A 19,428-nucleotide genomic window follows, 5' to 3' on the forward strand; every position below is an offset into this window, starting at 1 on the left:
TTCCACTACAATTTATTTATTTATTTCATTGTTTCTCTCTAGAAATATTTGAAATATGCGTACTTATGTTCCGTGTGACCTAATTCTCTTCCTTTCATCAGAGTACTCCTTCTACTTTCAATCGCCTATAAATGAAGATTCGTGTATGTATTCGCACAATGATCTTATTATCTTTTGCTATCTATGCGAAAGTAAACCATGCAGAATATACTTTCACCATTATATGGGATAATTGCTTATTAATCACGTAATCAGTACAGTGAAAGTTGAAACTGCTTGCGGAGAACTAGTTCCTCCTTTCATGTAACATTAATATTTTGCACACACTAATTAATTACTGTAGTATTTCTATTAATGGACCTCATACTTTTTTTTATCAATTACATTTACATACATATGTAATGAAAGATATCGTTTAAGAATATTATGTAAGAATTGTATAAAGATATGAATACATATATATCACGAAAATATTGTTACATTTTCGTCGAATGGAATTTGCACTGATACGTAAATGTTGTTTAGCAAATATGAAATCAGAATTCACGAAATCTAATGGGGATAAATGCGAATCGAAATCCGAAAGCCGATCAATATGGTCATAGTTCAAAATGGTAAACATTGAATGATGAGCGATATTTATCGTTCATTCAGTAATAAAACATTGGTTTAAATATTTCTTAATTATTCATAATTTCCATATATTGATAAGGTATCGCTCTTTGAAAATTGTACTATATTGAGTATCATATTCAGTTAGTATTTTATTACATAAATTATTTCAAAAGTGATCTTCTCCATGTGAATTAATTATTGTTAATTAATGAGAATGTTCATACAGAAATAGTTACATAATTTTTAACATTTTTAAATATATTTTAATATTAACTAATTCTATTTCCTTATTTAAAACATATCAAGACGTAATTGTTACATGGCTCGTTGGTCTAGGGGTATGATTCTCGCTTCGGGTGCGAGAGGTCCCGGGTTCAAATCCCGGACGAGCCCACGTTGATTTAATTTTACTTTTTGGTACAATTAATCTTATTCTCATTATATATTAATATTCTTGTTATTTAGTATTTTAGACTAAATAGTTATTTTATTTTGTAAAAATTAGGGTTTGAATTAATATTATCGATTATTCCATGAAACTATCGATAACATCAAATATGGCGCTCGTATGGAACCCATCGAAGAAACACAGCGATCGTGAAAGGTATATTTATTAAGGCATTAAAGCATTTATCGTATCACTTGGTATTTTACTTTCTATAGAAATATTTAAATAACCGAATTTATGTTAATATACTTTATTTATTATATATATATATATACGAGTAGAATTAGCTGCATAACCTCTCTGACATGAAACTGACAGCTGTATAATAATTTGTTGTAGATGGATTTGTATCTATCCGGTATACCTAAATAGTAAGAGAACTCTAGCAGGAGGTCGAAAACTTCCAAAAGACAAATGCGTCGAAAATCCAACATATCAAGAAATCCGTGATGTTTTGGTAGCAGCTGGTTTCAATGTGGGAGTAGAAAACAAACGACATCCACGAGAACGTAGCAAAGAATTATTATTTCGCGGACGTATTCGCGTACAACTCAAAAATGACGATGGTACTCCTGTGAAATCAGAATTCCCCACTAGAGATTCGATTTTGGCATATGTGGGCATGACCATTCCAAAGTTAAAAACTCGACAAGGAAAGCAATCCGGTGGTGAACAATCTTCTCAGCCGTCAAGTTCATCGTCAAAGAAAGGAAAAGGAAAGGGGAGAAGATGATAAAGATATATAATATCACTAGAACATAAAAATATTTGTTACTTATATATATTTTTGTGTTGAAATGAGAATTATTCTCATGTACAAAAATATTATATTACAACTTGTACAAACCTTTTAAAGGGAATTTTAAATTGAATTCATTCATACATACAAATATCTTAAAACTTTTGTTAAATTCTTTTATTATTCATCATTATTTTGTAATCCTTATAGTTGTGTTAATTGTTTGTTTTCATTTACATCTTGGTACTTTACTATTGAAGGAATTTGTTCGATCGTTTTGAATATTCAAATTATTGTTCTCAGAATTAGAAGGTAATTACTTCGATGAACCAGTTGGAGACTGTAATGCTGTTTCTGTATTGTGTGGTACATAATGCACTATATAACCACTAGGAGGAGGATGAGATACTGGAAGATGTGGTTCGATCATACTCGATAGTGGAACCTATAAATTTAATATAGATATGATAGAATTTTTCCAAGTTTATTAGCGCTTGTAACAAAGTAGTACGTACATTCTTGTGGGAATTTGGTTGAGCTAGTCCTACAATAGGTGGTTGTCCAATTGGAAATGCTAAATTGTTCTTAAGATTTTTCCTTGCTTTTCTATTTTCTCGTGCCTCAAATTTATTAAATATAAGTATTAAATAGAATTACAAAAATATATGAATTACATTACATTACATTTCATATTACTTACTTCATTGATACTTCTAAGAAACGATCCATTTGGGTGCAACATATCTTGAAGCTCTGATCTGGCATTTATTAACTCGCTTACTGGCCCGCTAACTGATTTTACTAATGTACTAGGAATATCATGTAATGTGTTGATATGTGGATGTAAATCAGGGTGTAATACAGATTGTAGAAAATTATTCCCTAGCAAATGTGGTAATCTACTTATTGTATTTAAAGCTGGATGTATAATGGAATTCAAATGCGGAGGAATAGGTAGTGGAGGAATATGTGGTACTGGCGGAATATGTGGTAATCGAGGAATATGTGGTAAAGGAGCCCCAACAATAGAATCGGATGAAGTTGTGTTTGTATCTTGTTCATTTATAAGTAAATCTGTATTAGTCTTAATGGTAGGATTACTTGTTTTTTCTGTATCATTGTCATTGTTATTTGAATCACAATCTCTTACAAAATGTGCATGGCCTTTTAATGGTCCTCCAGTGAGAAAATAGTTTGCAACTTGGTGAGCATCACCTGAGGATTATTAATATATTGATATATGTTAATAATTACTTTTAGTTTTCTTATTGCAATTACCTAGTTTAAGATGTCGATTAGAGCCTGATACACCACGTGAACCTCGCTTTTGTTCAGTCAGTGCTTTGGAGTTGGTATTCAAATCAATTTCCTTCAATTGCCTTCCAGAACGTATATTGTAATCTAACAAAGCAAATTAATATATACAATGTAATACTTTTCTTAAGGCATTACCTTTATCGCCATGGTACGCACTGGAATAATTGAGCTTTATTGATGTAAATGGTTGTAAATTGTGAATTTTAGTACAAGAGACATCACGTGTATACACTACAATATGATATAAAATAAAGATTAATGATATTAAGCTATAGTACTTCATGTTACACGTAAACAATTTGGACACATCAAAGAATTCAATTGCAATAAGCTTTGAAGTACTTTGAAGCGCAAATTATGCACTGGAATCTGATGTGGTTTTACCTGAAATTTATTGATTTTGCAAGAGAAAATTTGCTGACGTTTTATGAACAATTCTTTTCCTTTATCATAACATAAATGCTTACATTAATATACACAGTTGTAGAGGAATTACATCAGATCTTAAACAATTGAGTAATAATGATTCATGTAACATGCATACTTTCATGTAGTTTTTTTATATGATATTATCTTTTTCTTTGTTCAATTTATTACTGTTTATCGCAAAAGTTATTATCTTCTCAAGTTTGTATTTCATCACATTATATTTTAAAAAAACATATTAAAGTACTAAAAATATTATAAAAAATTAAAATTATAGAAAATTATATCTGTTGAACGAATACATATAAAGTGTTATAATGGATGAAAGGAAATATAAAAAAAAAAACCCTTCACCGTGACAATGTTTTTCCACATTGCCGTGACCAGGATTCGAACCTGGGTTACTACGGCCACAACGTAGGGTCCTAACCACTAGACGATCACGGCTATTGAAGGTTGTGGGAATCACACTTATTTTTTTAAACACTAGAAACGTATTTATTTTTCTCTCAAAAGTATTAATTTAATTTATTTATTTTTAAATGAAATACTTTTAGGAGAAATAAAATTCTAGATTAAATTAATACAAGTACGATATATATCGTATTTCTTTTATATAGATTAATGTAAAAATTATCATAATTATTAAAGCTTATTGTAAGTTATCCGCGATTTTTAATATCATTTGATTTTTAATATCATAGAATGGTAATGGAGATTTTTTTCATCGATTCTCTTGTACAAGTAATGATTAGAGCTCTTGTTCACAGATGGAGCCAGATGCAACTCCGATGGTGAAGAAGAAATAACTCCTGGAGTCTTCTGATTTCCTGATAGTGTCCGGTTGTTAGCGACCGTCGTTGCTACCGCGGCGTCGTGGTTTTAGCAATAGTGTGTCATTCGTGTAAAGTGTAAAAAAGTAGCTCATGTAAAAGTGCTCCAAACACGACGGTTTTCGACGATGCTTGACAAGGGGAAGATGCATGGTGCCTGACGACCGTCAAGATGTGGACTTCGAACGATATGTCTAGTCGAAGATTCCCGCGCGAATTCTGCTCAGGTATGTAACTATTTCAGTCAGTCACCATTGATAATTTTACTGAAGTTATGTCAAGTTTTCGTTACGATCTTTAGAAAGCAGTACACTTCAAACGCATTATTAACATTCTACGGACGTTTCTCGAATCGTATGTATACTAACCACTAAAATTTCTGAAAACACACAAGTTTTTCGCTTATGGTTAGTAGCGTTTAACTATTTCTGTATTGTTGAATACTAAATACGCATATATTCCTACGACAAGACGCTCTGTGATGAATAAACTTTGCAAAAACTTAATCGAGTTTAATTTAACATAATTTTTACTTTAGGCAATATGTAAATATCAATATCTAGATATCTTGGAATTGGAAATCACTTTCCTCGCACGAAATTAATTCGAACAGACGTTAAATGATTTGTATATTCGCGAGAAAAACTCGATTAATAATACGCTACATGGAATCTGTAAGTTTACGAGCGCAACATAGCAAACGCGTATTTCACAAAACGTGTTATTACGGTTTCAGCAGTAAAAGGGTTAAACATATGAATTTCCTACATAAACATATAGCAGAAGTTTCTCTAATTACCGATAGACATTCGTACAAAGATGCTCAAGTACAGCCCTGCAAATGTAACCATCTTGTGCATCCTGTTCCCCTGGTAGCGAGTGTCTCCATAAGAGTCTATCCGAACAGCATTGATGTCATTGATATTTCAATATTCTCTCCTTTTATATTCCCTTTATTGTTTCCTCGTATATTTTCAAAGTATTATTCCCTGGTGTAAATTATATTATATTTATATTCTAACCTACTACCTAGAGTAAATTATATTTCATGAAATTTTTTGATATTAGAAGGTATGTATATATCAATTCACAAATAAACGAGTTGCGAATCGTTTTTAAATTTATCAAATATAGGTACATTTATACGTACGTTTAACAGCAAATATAAGAAAATAGTGCTAATAATTTAACTGGGGTATATGTCCCAGTTGACAGGTTAACTAGTACGGTAGTTTTATACATTTTATCCTATGGATTGCATTGGATTACGTATTTGTAGAAATGATAATACGTCATCGTACATTTAGTTGCGCATTCTTTATTTTACAATGTTATCTAGTCATTTTTATTATCCAGAATATTTTATTCCGTATTCATTTTATTTTAATCATCGGTATTAGTCGATATTCATTTTAGATGATATCTGTTCCATTTTAATCATTTCAAAAGATTTATTAATAAGCAGCGAATCGATTTATTCGTCGATTTACATTATCGACGGTTTACCGCGTAAATATCGTATGCCCACATTTGGCAGAGTTTTTACACGCGATAAATAATTATTTGCTGTTTCTTCATGTTGTATAAAAATCAAGTTTATATCTACTTCGTGAATTTCTCAAGAATAATATATTTCTTTATCATATTTAACGTGTGTAGAGATATTTTCAAGAACTATGATCCGCTCTTGTCATTGTGTTCCCAAAGATGATCGATGCATGATAATCAATTTCGTAATGGTATTCGTAAAGACGAACACAATGCAGAATTTCTTTAATTACAAAGCACTATTGAATTCTTCAAACCGTTTTTCTCGAAAATGCCGAAAGTGCAGAAACACACAATATTCGTGCAATAAGCTGTCGACATGTCAAATAAACTTACAATTGTATGTATGTGGTAGAAGCCTAAGCTTATCAACCCTGTTGCTAGGGGAATTGTTTGTTTTCTTTGCCTAGAATTTAGAACTAGACTCTAGATCATCGTCTATCACGTTCATATTAGTTTCTCTACGGACACGTGGACATATGATGCATAAGCAAGTTCAAAGTATAAATGATCTTCCGACAATCGATCTTTCTTAGATGGCCTTTGTGACGCGTAACAATAATTACCGTGGTACCTTTCTTGAAATATTTCATCTGTCAGATAATCATTTAGGCAATTCGATTCTCTTGTTGCCAAAAGTCAATTAATGCAAATTTGCGCTCGGTGAGAAATGTGACGTTTCCTAATGCAACGAACGGAAGGAGTCGAGGATGACTTAATACGTATGATAGCGGAAATGCTGCCAGTAATTTGAGATCGTATCGATCGTCTATTGTCTACGTATAGCTAATACAATATGAAACAAGAATCGATGAAGCGGGCATGTTTATGACATCGTCGATATCAGATATACTTATAAATAAATAAATAAATATATATATATGTATGTATAATTACGTTTATTTGTCTCCATTTTGTTTGTTTTACATTTATTTGTGTTCACTCTGCTAGTTTTACATTTGTCTTTATTTTGTTCGTTTTACATTTATTTGTCCCGATTTAGTTATTTTTACAATATTATCTTATACCTAAGTCCGCTAAATTAATCCGTATTTTTGTTATCATTTATTTACCGTTTTATTATCATCATTGTTGTGCAAGCGCCGCTTTTTCAATGATCTTTATTAATTTATCGATACACTTGGCACACTCTTCCACGTTCTTATGATCGATATCGTGCACCTAATTACAGCAGCGATAAAAATGATAGAATTATCGTTGTTTGGAAAGAACAATAATTGAATCGAAATGAAAGTTTGCATACCCGTTTAGCGAACTGTGACTTCAGTTTCTTGTCTTGGAATATCATCTTTTCCCCTATTCTAAGGTTCTTGAACGTCTTCGCTCGGAGCGGGCCGAATTTTCTTTGAAATTCTTTCACGCTCCCGTGGCAAGTGTTCTCGAGGTTCTGAATCTTCGCATGTATCCTACGCTGTCTTTCTCCTAGCGAATCTACTTTTTTCGTAAACTTCACAATGTCCTTGTAGCCGTGGTAATAGTCGTTTCTCATTTGCAACGTCAACTCTCCTGTTATCTAGACGAAATTATACAACATTATTTTGTCAGATTTGGTATTTTACTTGCGTTACGAATAAAATTCCACTATTTTCCCTTAACAGTTAATAAAATTCCCTAGAAAGTTGTTGAAATTAATACGAAAATTATCTCGTTTGTTTACAGTTATTCACATTAATACTCCGTCACGATACAACGTTATATCTGTATTTCTTGCTCTGTATACGATTTAAATATCGTGTCGTTTATTTTACGTCAACACGAACCATTTACAGGGGAATATAAAAATCGGCCGCGATTTTATACAAGTAATCGTGAAAATCAACCGCGACTGCACGGTCGAACAGTATATGTAGAAATAAAAATGAAAATAATAATTACTTGCTCGAGTTCGTTCGCTATTTTTATTTTATACGCTTCCGGCAAGTCTGGGTGTTTACTGAAAATCCTGTCGATCCGCGCTTGATTCGATTCCATCCACGAGTCGACCTTTTTGTCGATGCTCTCATTACCGTAGTCGATCAGAAACGATTCTTCTTGATTTACGTTGTCGGCTACTCTCGATAGCACCTCGCCACTCCAATACAAAACACGATCCTTTTCCTCCAATAAATCGATCCATGAGTGAGGCATACGTCCTACCGTTTGCCCCATTGTTGTTTCTGTGCGAGCATGTAACTGCCAAAATCCATATGATGGCAAATGATGTATCGGCTCAGCGTCCTCTGTCTAAAAGTCAGGTAAATACTCACAATGCTTACGGTGATCCATTACGCGTCGGATTTGCTTTGTTTTGCACGCGAGATTTAACCGAAATTTGGCAGCATATTGTTAGCTTCGTTCGACAAGGTCGTCAGTTGTGCTCCTTCTAACCTTTGTTATATGACATTTCTCCAACGAGGTTCCTGTCATGTGTACCGATTCAGCAAACCATTTAAAAAGTATTTTAACTTAAATTCTTATTTACATTTCTTTACATTATCAATTCCATTTTGTATACATACACAAATTTCGATACTCATATAATGGTCTAATCTTTTTATCCGAAATATTAATCATGTTATATCCATTATAGCATATTATCTTAATACATTTGATACTCCTTTATTAATTCTCCTTGTATTATTAGTACTCCTTGACCTATCCTAATTTAACTTAAATTCGAGGTTTACGATATCACCTTTTCACACTTGCTCACATTATCTGTTCCATCTTATATATACATACATACAGAGATTTCAAAATCTATATAACAATTTAATCCTTCGCACACTATAAACTACCATCTACTATCGTCTACGAAACTCCAATTGAGTCTCCTCTAATCTCTCCTAATTTACATTAAAAGCAAATCAGGTATTCACATTATCATGCTCTCGGTTCAAACTCCATTCGAACTTTATCCCATCGTATAGTTTGGTTATATCGCGACTAGGCGCTGTCTTAGTTAGCAGTTTCTCGTTTATCGTAAACCGGACAGATGGCGTTGAAAAAAAGAGAGTCGTCGCGTTGTTTTCTTCTTCCTGCAAACGTCTCCATTTTTCTTTTCACGCCGGTGGCGTTGCTTCGGTATTGTTCACTTGCGTGTAAGCAAATAACGCGGGTGGCACAATAGATGGAAACTTGGCCAGGCCGTCACAAAAGGTCGATTCTTCGCGGAGTGTCCACGAGGATTACATTGAGCGTTGATTTCACGTTATCAGACGTGGAAAAAGGAACTGGAGCGGACATCCGGCCGTCTCGAAAGTCCGCGAAATTCAATCGGCGCACGTAGCTAGTGTCGGGGTGTCAATTCAAAGCAACGTAATCTCCGTTCAGTGCGACCAATAATCGGCTTATTGATTTCGATTCGAGGCTAAAACACCGTCCACAACAACCATTGGAACCGACGCGCGAGCTGCTTTTTTCCCCTCTACGTTGCCTGTCTTTTTTAATTGACAATCGAGCTCCTGAGCACTGGGAAGGGAGAGGCCCGCGTGGTTTTCATTTATTTTTAGCGGTGAACGTTCCGTACGCGGTATTTAAAACCGGGTAGCTTGGGAATGGACGTAATTTAATTTTCCTAAATAGAAATGACCTTTTTGTTCGCGCAACTGAGAGCGGTTTGATTGGAAAATGCTTTTTATCGCGCGTACTCTCCGTACCTGTATTATCATTGTTGCTGCTGTTTGATTTGATATTTATATATTGGTAGACAAATTTTGTCGTTATTAAAATATTTCAGAGGATTATATCGTGTAATTTATTTATGCAACTTTCGATTACTAACACTTCCTGATAATAATCCCTGTGTCGTAAGTAAATGAAAATTGGGTTGAATTATGTAATACAAGTACAAGCCTGATCCTAAGTTAGAGCAGTTCACTTGAAGGAACATCGGAAATTTATTAAACCAAATCTCGCAAATTATAATTAGTATAGTAACAAAGTTAAATATTTTCTCTATTTATATACATGGTGTTTTTCGATAATTGTTTTAATCAATTTCGTATTATTATTTGTATGGTATATTTATATATACTGAGTTATGTATGTTCATATATTGATTTGAAGAAATTCCAAAGAAGACAGACTAATTAACCAACGCAACGTGCGATTAGTATTTAGCCATAGTTGTGCTAATTGAATGATATTGTAATTTAATCGCGTAATCTAATTACATTTTACTCGAATTACATGGTAATGATTGCATTTTACGGTAATTCAATTACCGTGTAATAATCATCAATGTAATTGAATTATAAAGTGTGTAACAGAATTTCAGAACTCTGATCTTACGTTCATGTCTTTCAATTACATTATTCAGTTGCACGTTGTAATCGTACTTCAATTGTAATTGCGAATTACGTTGTAATTTAATTTAATGGCAGATTCGAATTATGAATTGTAATGACAATGTAATCGAGCACGATGTAATTGAATCATCTTGTAATTATAACTCATGGAGTAATTTAGTCGTAATTCCATGCAACTCTGTATTTAGCATACAGAAGTTAGTTAGCATTTCCATCTTCACCTAAATTTGCATCAAAATCTCTGGAAAATTGATGCGCCTCGGTCGTCAACATTAAATCAAATTTTGATGAATTGCGAATGAGCCGCGAAGACGTAATTTCGCGACATGAGCTATCGGGCGTTGTTTCGAAAAACAATTTCGCGTAAGAAACACGCACGGCCCGTAACTCGTTCGATACACTGGCCGGGTAACTGCGAGCGCGTAGACGCGAAATTAATATCGGAAACTCGTATCTTACAATGTATTTCAATTTCGTCGGCGAGTTAATTAACCATATGAACTGCATACCTATCGTTTCATTTTCTACCATATTTTGTTTAATTTCCCTATCTACCTTGTTCGCGTGCAATTTGTTCGAACGCTGAATTGCCAGGATTTTTTCCGTGTAGAAAAAGCAGACCTTAACGCGCGCTAATTACTTGCGATTTAAACGACGAAAATGGTAGCGTTTTTACGCACGAATTACGAGCGTGCAGAACTTTTTGCACCACATTTTCGCTACGAACGCGAATGTGTAAACAACGATAGCTTTTAATTGCGTTTAATTACCGCGACGATCGATCCACGTAGTTGCAAATATTCAAATTCCGATGATGTTTTACGTTCGTTTCAGCGTGTATCACCCACAGGATTGCAACGCGAAATATTTCCTCTTTCGTCACTTTGGCTGACGTATCGGGGGTTGGCAAAAGGTTTTGAAAAGCCAGAACGTAGAAACCGTGTGGAGAGCTTTCGCAAACTTTTTCCTTCGACTAGTGTACCGTCACGCGTTAATTTATGACGTTTCAGGCAAGTTACGCATTTTATAGCAACACAGTTAGAAGTGACGTTAATAACGCAGGGAGTTAAAACAACGAGTAATTTATTTACGCAAAGCGTGGAAATTTGACACTAGAACTGCCAACGATTAAAATATAAAACTTGTATTAAAGAAACTAAAGCGCACACCGATGGGACAAAGTTTATAATGCAATAAGAAACATGAGCTTTTATTAATGTATTTTGCGAAGAATCATTGAAAAATGTAACGTTGTACGTGTATAAAATTTCTATGAAAAATTATGAACTGGTCATTTTGTCATCGATCACTCTGGCAGTTTTAGCGTTAAAAATTTGCTAGCATAGTGAGAAAGGTGATATTGTTTTATGACAATTAATAGATAAATTTGTTAAATAATTGTAATAAATACATAGCTTAGTATATCGTATTTTATTTATGAAATTCGGTCGACTGAACGTTCCTCCTTTGCTAGACTTTTAGAAGGCGGTTGGTCCGTGTGGTTTTGCGTTCCGATTTTGGCCGCTTTCGAATTTCGAATCTCATACAACGTTCCATTCGTTGTTTTCAAATACGAATTGACCTATAAACCGCAGGCTTCGAACGATATCCATTTTCGAAAAGAATTCCTCGCTCGTCTGGTTAGCTCGATCCACTCGAAACGCTTAAGTTTTGTCTAAGAATCAGTCGAACGTTCACCAATTTGGAAATTCATTAAATTAATTAGAAAATTAATCGATGACATGTTTTTAAATTCGTACGTTCCACAGAGCACATGACATGCTTCAACTTTCCACCTTTAATTATGTCAACCGCGTTAACTAATTTAACTATGGCACGTTCTAAAATGTCTAAGTCATATAGAACACTTTGACGTTTTTAAAATTTCCACTTTGTATGCAACATTGTGACGTTCTATAGAATACTATAACGTTTTCCAAATTCCTAAGTTCCATACAACACTGTGCCATTTTTTTAAATTCCTACGTTCTACGAAACGCTATACAACTTTTTTAAAATTCTTACATTCTCCGAAGCATCACGACATTCTTGAAATTTGAAGGTCGTATGAAACGCTACAGCGATCTTTTTCGTAATAAAACACTACAACATTCTTTCGAATTCGTAGGTTCACGTATTAAATGATAGGCAGATTGGAAACTTTTGATCAGCGATATTACACTCTAACGTTTGATTCCTGTGGTCCACGAAGAATTACAAGCGAGCTACGTAATTTCGATGACAGTGTGGACATCGCTTAACGCTGTCTCCGACCGACACTGTTATCCTATCCGATACTAACCACACGTTAGCCTACGTCATTTGTGCGTCACACGCGGTTGCGTATGCACCTGCACACCTGTATATCCGTCACACGCGCACACACACGCGCGTGTACACACTCGGGCAACGTAGTTCGTTATACGGCACATGTTGTCCCGTAGCTACACGTAACCCATCGAGATTGCTACTCTTATTGTTAGTCAGTCACTTTGCGCCTCTGTAAATAGCAGTGGATCCAAGGGAAAAACGTTTGACCGTGGTGCAACGCGAATCTGAATAATACAGATTCAAATCGACGTGCACAACCTTTCAGAACCTTAGCCAGAGTGTCGTTTTGATGGTGAAATTAATTAGGAGGAGAATTTTGAGACATTATTTGGCATTATTTGGTCAATTTCGAGAGAAAAGTATTTGCAGGTACAGCGGTGTGCAAAGATATTTTGGTACAGTTGTATCTTGTCCCGTCGCAGGATTAGAGATTAGAGAAATTTCAGTTAATTTTGTTAGATCGAAGTTGCTAGGAATTTTGTATTTACGCGAGATAACGATAGTAGAAAATTCGAACAGATTGTCATATTTACGAAGAGTTCCTTATCCTCTTTGACGAGTGATATGCCTGCGATTAAAGAAATTATCACTAAGATAGATATATTATTAGATATATTAGATATATTATCACAATAGAAAATTGCGCAACTACGGAGGAAAATTTTAATGCATTTCTATTTCACGATGTTTATTCAGATTCTCAGTATCAAAGATTCAACTATACTCGGTATATCCAGGTAGAAGGTAGAACGATTGAACGTAATTTTATCGAACTTCACTACTCTTTACAAACTTTCCGATTGAAATTCTGCGTAAGTCCTTAAATGAAATTTGTAAGAAGAAACCTGGAAGAAAGTTAAGTGACCGTAATGCTTTCTCGAGTTTCCATTACCAAAGGGATCAATCTCTGTCTTGTCAAGACAAGAAAATTCCTACGTGCATACGCGGCTGATACGACCAGACTAATTCACGACACGAAACTGAGCGACACCTTATCGCGGTATTAATTTTTCAGCAGCAATGCCGATATATTTCTCGTCTGGTTGATGTTAGTTGTAACACGGCTGCCACATCAGCTGAACGTCTTAACGTCTCAGCTGAGACGATCTACATCTTTCTTGCTCCCTTTGGAGCTGTTAATCTTCTGGGCGTCTGAATTCACGTCGAATGCGTTATCCGGCTCGTCTGATGGCTGTATCCATGAGAGACGATGTAATTAAGGCAAAGTCCAATTATATCCGTTGCAAGGACGCGGCTGCGGTGTTACCTCTTTATGAAATTCACGAAACACGCTTTACGAAATTCTATTGTGTCGAGAGACGCGTTATCAGACAACAGTTAAGAGGCTTTAGCTTTACACGTTATTGCACATTGGATTTTTAAACCTGCTACGACGTAATAGGTGATACTCTGATGGAAATTGTAATTTCAAAAGATGTTTGCTCTCTCGTACTTTCGTATTTTTTGTGTTGGGTAAAGCGCGAGAATTGTATTCTTTAGAGTGGTATAACAAGTACTTTGTTTCTCTGTGCTTTGGACTTTGGGAGTTTCATTTTTCTGTTGCTGTCGCGTCTCGTAGGAAATTAGCAGAGCTCGTTTGCACAATTCGATTAATAACATGGGTGAAAATTAACAGCATCGAATTTCATAATGAGATCGTCGAATAAATTGTACAAATTGCAAGTCAAGTTTTTGTTTATCGTCAGCTGTACGAACTCGTATGTTATTCGAGTCACGCTCAAGCTTATTTTCAGTCACGCGAACGCGTATCCGCAAGTCGCGAGTTTTGTCTAAGCTGACATACAATTTGACGCAATTTGTGTGGAAATTGTGGCTCGATTTTAGTTATTCGAACGTCAACCTCTATTATCGAAACTCGTAGCAGCAGTTGCTGAAGCCAGTAAGCTTCTATCGTCCGAACTCATCGGTTGTCTGAAACATTTTGTTCCCCGATCGCGCCACCGATTCGAGCAAATCAAGTTTCGAATAAAACTCTAAGATTATAAAATTATCGTATGTATATTACACCATAACATTTAATGTTTGTTAAATATTATATCGTATTCGTGCACCATTTCCTCGAAAATGTTTATCGACGTCATTCACATCGTAGAAAATTTTCCGGTCCATGAAATTTGTCTGTTTAAACAAGCTGAAAATATAGTAACGTAGGTGATCCACTGGGACGACCACTGAATCACCGTGTTAATTGGTAAACTATCGCGCAAGAGTGGCCACGTTGGTCTCAATGCAGTGGAATCCGCTTACTACGGTCGCTTTGGGTCACTTGCAATTTTTGATAAGAAAAACCGGCTGACAACGTTACGTATACAGAGGATGAAGAATTCAATTTATTTTTACCGATATAAATTATCGAACTCAATTTACTACGAACAGTTACGATACTTGTACACTTGTGAAAGAACAGTTACACATTTATCCACTTACAAACAAACTGTTGTATAATAACTGTTTTATTTCTTATAAACAACTGCCTTTGAAGACGACATAGAATTTATTTGAGAAGCTTTGTTTGCTCCTGTCGTTAGCTCCTGAATATAACTCTCATAGTCTTCTTTCCCAACTTTCTCGCAACGTACATCGATGTCCGCGTTTATGTCACTGTAACGATATGCTTTGAAAAGATAAATGTACGCTCGTCTATTTCCGTACCTTCTGAGAATTCTTGCCACGCACTCGCGTAAAAGACAAGCGGTGTGCTTGCGTTAAGGGTAAGTTTCGAAGGAAAGTTGCAGTTTTAGTATGAATCCATTTGTCGATTCCAACAGCCGTTAATTACAGTAGGTGGATTATTTTCAATCAGCTGTATATATAGATATGTTTTGCAATCGATTGATTATGAAGGCAATAACCATAACCATTCATAACGTTATCCGTGATTGCCAATAACCGGATCCCTGTGTACTTATGGTGGCTACAAAAGCTTTTTCACCAAGTCCCACGTTTCATTTTCGCAATATCAATTGTTTCTCTCATTCAGCCTGTGTAGTCGTATGGAACTATTAGGTTGTTGGAAAAGTGTCTTTCTTTACAACGATGCATCTTTATACAAACGTAAAACCTAATCAGTCGAACGTTGTGATCTTTATTTTGATAGAACAAAATGGTTCATACGTAATTCGATAAAATAATATAAAACGGAAAATGTTGTGCGTCCATTACTTCCTTATAAAACGAAAGAAACTTTTCGGACGACCTGTACCATTAAACAATACGAATTTCGACATTAACCTTCAGAAGTCCAATTCAAATCAGCGTATAAATAAAAATACGAATACTAAGATCGGTGTATATCGTTGCAAGCTTTCTAATACGACTATCCACGAGAGTGACGACGAAATGGAAATGCCTTAAACCGAGTGAAAATGGCGTTGGTCTGTAGGCAGTTGATAGGAAAGGCAGGAACGTGGCGGATTATAGAGCGGGACAAGCTTTTTCCACATATCGTGCGACACATTTAACGACGCGACTGGCGTTTAGTCGTGGGTACAAACACGTGAAAATTTCTATAAGCCGGTAACACACACGCCGTTAGGGCTCGCTTTATGGCATCGTTCGAGCGACAAATTGCACTAAAAATAAACGTTTGCGCTCGGTTACCACCTGACTATTCGTGCGTGCGAAGGTGGCCTCGAACCGCTCGTGTGCCGTGTACATGACAAGCTTCCCTTTGAAGTGTAGACGATTGGAAGTCCCGCAGGCTTGCGAATTATGTAGCCGTTACGTTTTTACAGCATGACCTACCTCCACGTCGCGTGAAATTCTCCTCCCTCCCTCCCTCCCACCCTTTGCTGCCCAACTGTGCCTCGATGGATTTATTTGGAGCAACGTCGTCGTCGAGTCGACGAGCCTGCACGACGTATTGGCTCGTCGAGAAATTAACTGTACTCGCCGGGGGTGTCTTCCTTTCGCCTAGCCTTTGTTCGTTGTCCTATTAGAAGCTAGTGAAATCGTACTTGAATAGCCGAATCCTATACTTGTACGTTCACAAGTCTGCCGGTGTCGTACGAAACGCGATATTCGATGCAACGTATCGCCTCATAGATTTTTTTATTTTAATTTCAAGATTATATTTCAAAGGTAAAGGATATGGTAAGTCAGTAGACTCGATGTAGAGGATCTTTCAGGATGTTGGTCGGACTGTTACGAATTTTGGAAAATTTGCTATAATTTGATCATTTAAAAAGAGAAGGAGAAACAGTCGAACGTAGAGTGACGCGCGTAAATATTTGAGCAGAGGTACGTGTCGTATTTCTGCGAGATTAAGGGTTAGAGAGCGGAGATATTATGGTAATCATGCGCGGCTTACACAGTTTTCTAATTAAAATTCTATCGAGAAAGTGTAAGGTATGGTGATTAATAAGCAGAGTGACGATACTTGTATAAATTTGCACTTTTATGAAAACAAGTAGAGGAATGGAATATAAATGCAGATTTGTTGGTTCGTTGTTGTTTTGAGTCACGTCGATTGCCAGATCGTTGGCGGCTGGCGTCATAGAACTGTGGGCGTGAGATTTGCGAGATCGTTGCATTCTGTATAATAAAACGAGTATTTTATTGTGCTCGCTTCGCGCGTATATCTTTGCATATTAATATACACGCACGTTGGTGTTTTTCATAAACACACGAACATCTGCGCTTTAGCGATCACGACATTTACGTCAACGAAAGAAAGAATAGGTTCCATAATACTAAACGTGTTAACGATTTTACACGAGATGCTTTGTATCTTGAAAAAACAAATAGATGCAGTTGATCGAAGGGAGAACAGGCAATTAACCACATTTAAATAATCAACAGAGTCGATCTATGTCTATGAAACAAGAAATATTCGATCACACATTCTATTACACGTTTCTCATTGGGTTCGATCGGCCGGTAGGGCGACCAAATATTTTTCATTTTCGTTGGGAAACACTTGAAACGTTTACGCGAAAAATCACGCGTATTTCGTGCTGCTAGTTAAATATTTTCGAAATATCGCCAGGCACGCGTTATCGATATTATTCGTGTAAATTTGAATAATATTCGGAATGACGCGTAACGAAGTTTCGCAAGCGTATAATGCTTCGTTACGCGCGATGATGCGATGAAATTAATTAATAAAATTGCCGCCGTCGAGTTCCACCGGCGTATGTATTATCGCCTAGCTCAAGAGTGTTTAATCGAAATCAACTCGATAGATTCGCACGTCCGGTCAAGAGGCAGTTAAATTGCAGATCAGATTTCCAGTCGTTGATCCTGAATAAATCCATTTTCTTTTCGTTATTTTACCACGATTTTGTTCTCTTTTTCATTGTTGGAATTTTTAGAGTTGGCATAACATTTATTTTCCCTGTAACAGTTTTTTCCTTTATTTATTTCCAGCCTTTCATTAGTTTATTTCTTTATAGGCAAACGTATTTTTTTTACATTAACTAAACAAACATATGGGATCGTTTATATATACAATCTGCTTTGTCACATTTCTGTGCAACGAGTTTAAACAAATTCTACGATATTTATCGATATATCCAGTTTATTGACAGCAAGTTAACACGTTACAGTCGCTTTTTCGTACGTGTTTTTTCCAATAACATTTTCGTTAAATTACGTTTTTACAAATTAAAACTGCAAACACGAACTGCGTGAATGATTGATGGATGAAAAAGAGCTTGATGGTAAGAAAAAGGTAGTGGGTTATCATCACGCCGGTTTCAACTTGTTAAAGATGTAATTGGTCCATTCTATGGGACTTTCTATATCAATGTATATCGTTTATCAATGGGTCACAGGCCAATCATGTGTATATCATGAAATGCAAAAGCAAAAGATTGCCAGCTATCATCTAATTTTGTATGTATTTGCAATACTATCATAATATATAAATTGTGGAAATTATGTTATACAAGCAACAAGGCAAACGTTTTATGGTGCTTTCACAATAATTACTTTTCGATCACTTTATACGCTCTACGTACATTAGGTCATTGGTAATTTCATTTACGCTTACTTAACCGAATACGTCAAGTGTATTTAATTTCTGTAGGGTTAACTCATTTATCCTACTTTTCTATAAATCTTCCATTAAAAAATCGAAATGTTTACATCGCTTAAATAATTTATTACAACGTGATCGAAGAGTGCTGATAGAAAACACCGCGAGAGTTAAGAAGCAAGCTTCTCAGGATGAAAAGGAAACATATGCGCTAATGTAGTCCCAATTTATGGAAAAGGAAAGTTCTTTCCGTAGAAATTTATTTAAGAAAAGCTCGATGTTCCTTTCTTTTAGATAAATAGCGTAGACAAGATCGAAAAAGGAATTAATTAATGTTTATCGATACTTACATTTTCCTCCATAGAGGAGACGTTGCTCCATCTTCTAGCATTGTTAATAATTATCTAGCAAGTGAAATTACACTTTATACTACAGTATTCTCATCGGTACCTAGAACATTTCCCGATAAAGAATCAAAATTTTTCAATTATGGCACTCCACAAGCACTCTTCGCTTTTAAATGTGAACGAATTTGTTGCCCAATCCAGTGGATACATTTTATTAGATAAAAAACTTTTAAATAACGTGACAAGTTTCTCAAATTTTTACCTTAAAAATAAATTGGAAATTTCATCATATTTTGATCTATGCGAAAAGGCTTGACACGACACGGTAACCGTTGGCTGTCGGCGTTTCGCGATTAAACGAATGAAAATCCACTTTGCGAGCGTACGAATCTCGGGTCGATATCTTCCAGTTCTCCGGTCACACGTCGACGCTTCATTTACGCTGTCAGTTTTTTCTTCCATCCCCCGTGCTGCTGGTGGTAGTGGCGATGGTGGTCGAACGCTGGAACGAAAAGA

General features: G+C 35.6%; 3 protein-coding genes, 1 long non-coding RNA gene and 2 other non-coding genes across 6 annotated transcripts in view; 3 read left to right on the forward strand and 3 right to left on the reverse strand.

The window, feature by feature from the left end:
* Positions 1 to 936: 936 nt before the first annotated feature.
* Positions 937 to 1,008, forward strand: Trnap-cgg (transfer RNA proline (anticodon CGG)). Its single transcript has one exon. It is a non-coding gene; the product is annotated as a tRNA-Pro (tRNA).
* Positions 1,009 to 1,064: 56 nt separating this feature from the next.
* On the forward strand, positions 1,065 to 1,967 carry LOC132912115 (signal recognition particle 19 kDa protein). Its single transcript, XM_060969230.1, has 2 exons — positions 1,065 to 1,219; positions 1,403 to 1,967. The coding sequence occupies exons 1-2, from the start codon at positions 1,149 to 1,151 to the stop codon at positions 1,794 to 1,796; spliced, it is 465 nt and encodes a 154-aa protein (XP_060825213.1). The 5' UTR covers positions 1,065 to 1,148; the 3' UTR covers positions 1,797 to 1,967.
* Positions 1,968 to 2,072: 105 nt separating this feature from the next.
* LOC132912116 (uncharacterized) lies at positions 2,073 to 3,024 on the reverse strand (the record flags this gene model as incomplete). Its single annotated transcript, XM_060969231.1, has 3 exons — positions 2,073 to 2,247; positions 2,318 to 2,422; positions 2,503 to 3,024. Coding segments are annotated over 3 exons (756 nt in total), but the record flags the coding sequence as incomplete, so codon positions are not given.
* Positions 3,025 to 3,920: 896 nt separating this feature from the next.
* Trnah-gug (transfer RNA histidin (anticodon GUG)) lies at positions 3,921 to 3,992 on the reverse strand. Its single transcript has one exon. It is a non-coding gene; the product is annotated as a tRNA-His (tRNA).
* A 421-nt stretch (positions 3,993 to 4,413) lies between these two features.
* Positions 4,414 to 19,428, forward strand: part of LOC132912334 (uncharacterized) — a 210,743-nt gene continuing 195,728 nt past the window's right edge. Inside the window, exon 1 of the long non-coding RNA XR_009659172.1 lies at positions 4,414 to 4,605. This is a non-coding gene — a long non-coding RNA (uncharacterized LOC132912334). The remainder of the gene's footprint in view (positions 4,606 to 19,428) is intronic.
* LOC132911665 (uncharacterized) lies at positions 6,820 to 8,346 on the reverse strand. The gene is made up of 4 exons (XM_060968438.1): positions 8,194 to 8,346; positions 7,823 to 8,119; positions 7,191 to 7,460; positions 6,820 to 7,108 (listed from the first exon to the last, which is right to left on the reverse strand). Exons 2-4 carry the CDS (start codon positions 8,093 to 8,095, stop codon positions 7,013 to 7,015), a joined length of 639 nt encoding a protein of 212 aa, XP_060824421.1. The 5' UTR covers positions 8,096 to 8,119; positions 8,194 to 8,346; the 3' UTR covers positions 6,820 to 7,012.

Source organism: Bombus pascuorum, chromosome 11, assembly GCF_905332965.1.
Source record: "Bombus pascuorum chromosome 11, iyBomPasc1.1, whole genome shotgun sequence".
NCBI lineage: Eukaryota > Metazoa > Arthropoda > Insecta > Hymenoptera > Apidae > Bombus > Bombus pascuorum.

Coding starts and splice junctions, on each gene's coding strand:
- LOC132911665 (XM_060968438.1), bottom strand. CDS start 8,095: ATGGGGCAAACGGTAGGACGTATGCCTCACTCATGGATCGATTTATTG. Junction 7,461..7,822: donor TAGCGAACGAACTCGAGCAA/GTAATTATTATT, acceptor AATTTCGTCTAG/ATAACAGGAGAGTTGACGTT. Junction 7,109..7,190: donor AGTCACAGTTCGCTAAACGG/GTATGCAAACTT, acceptor TGCTGTAATTAG/GTGCACGATATCGATCATAA.
- LOC132912115 (XM_060969230.1), top strand. CDS start 1,149: ATGAAACTATCGATAACATCAAATATGGCGCTCGTATGGAACCCATCG. Junction 1,220..1,402: donor AAACACAGCGATCGTGAAAG/GTATATTTATTA, acceptor AATTTGTTGTAG/ATGGATTTGTATCTATCCGG.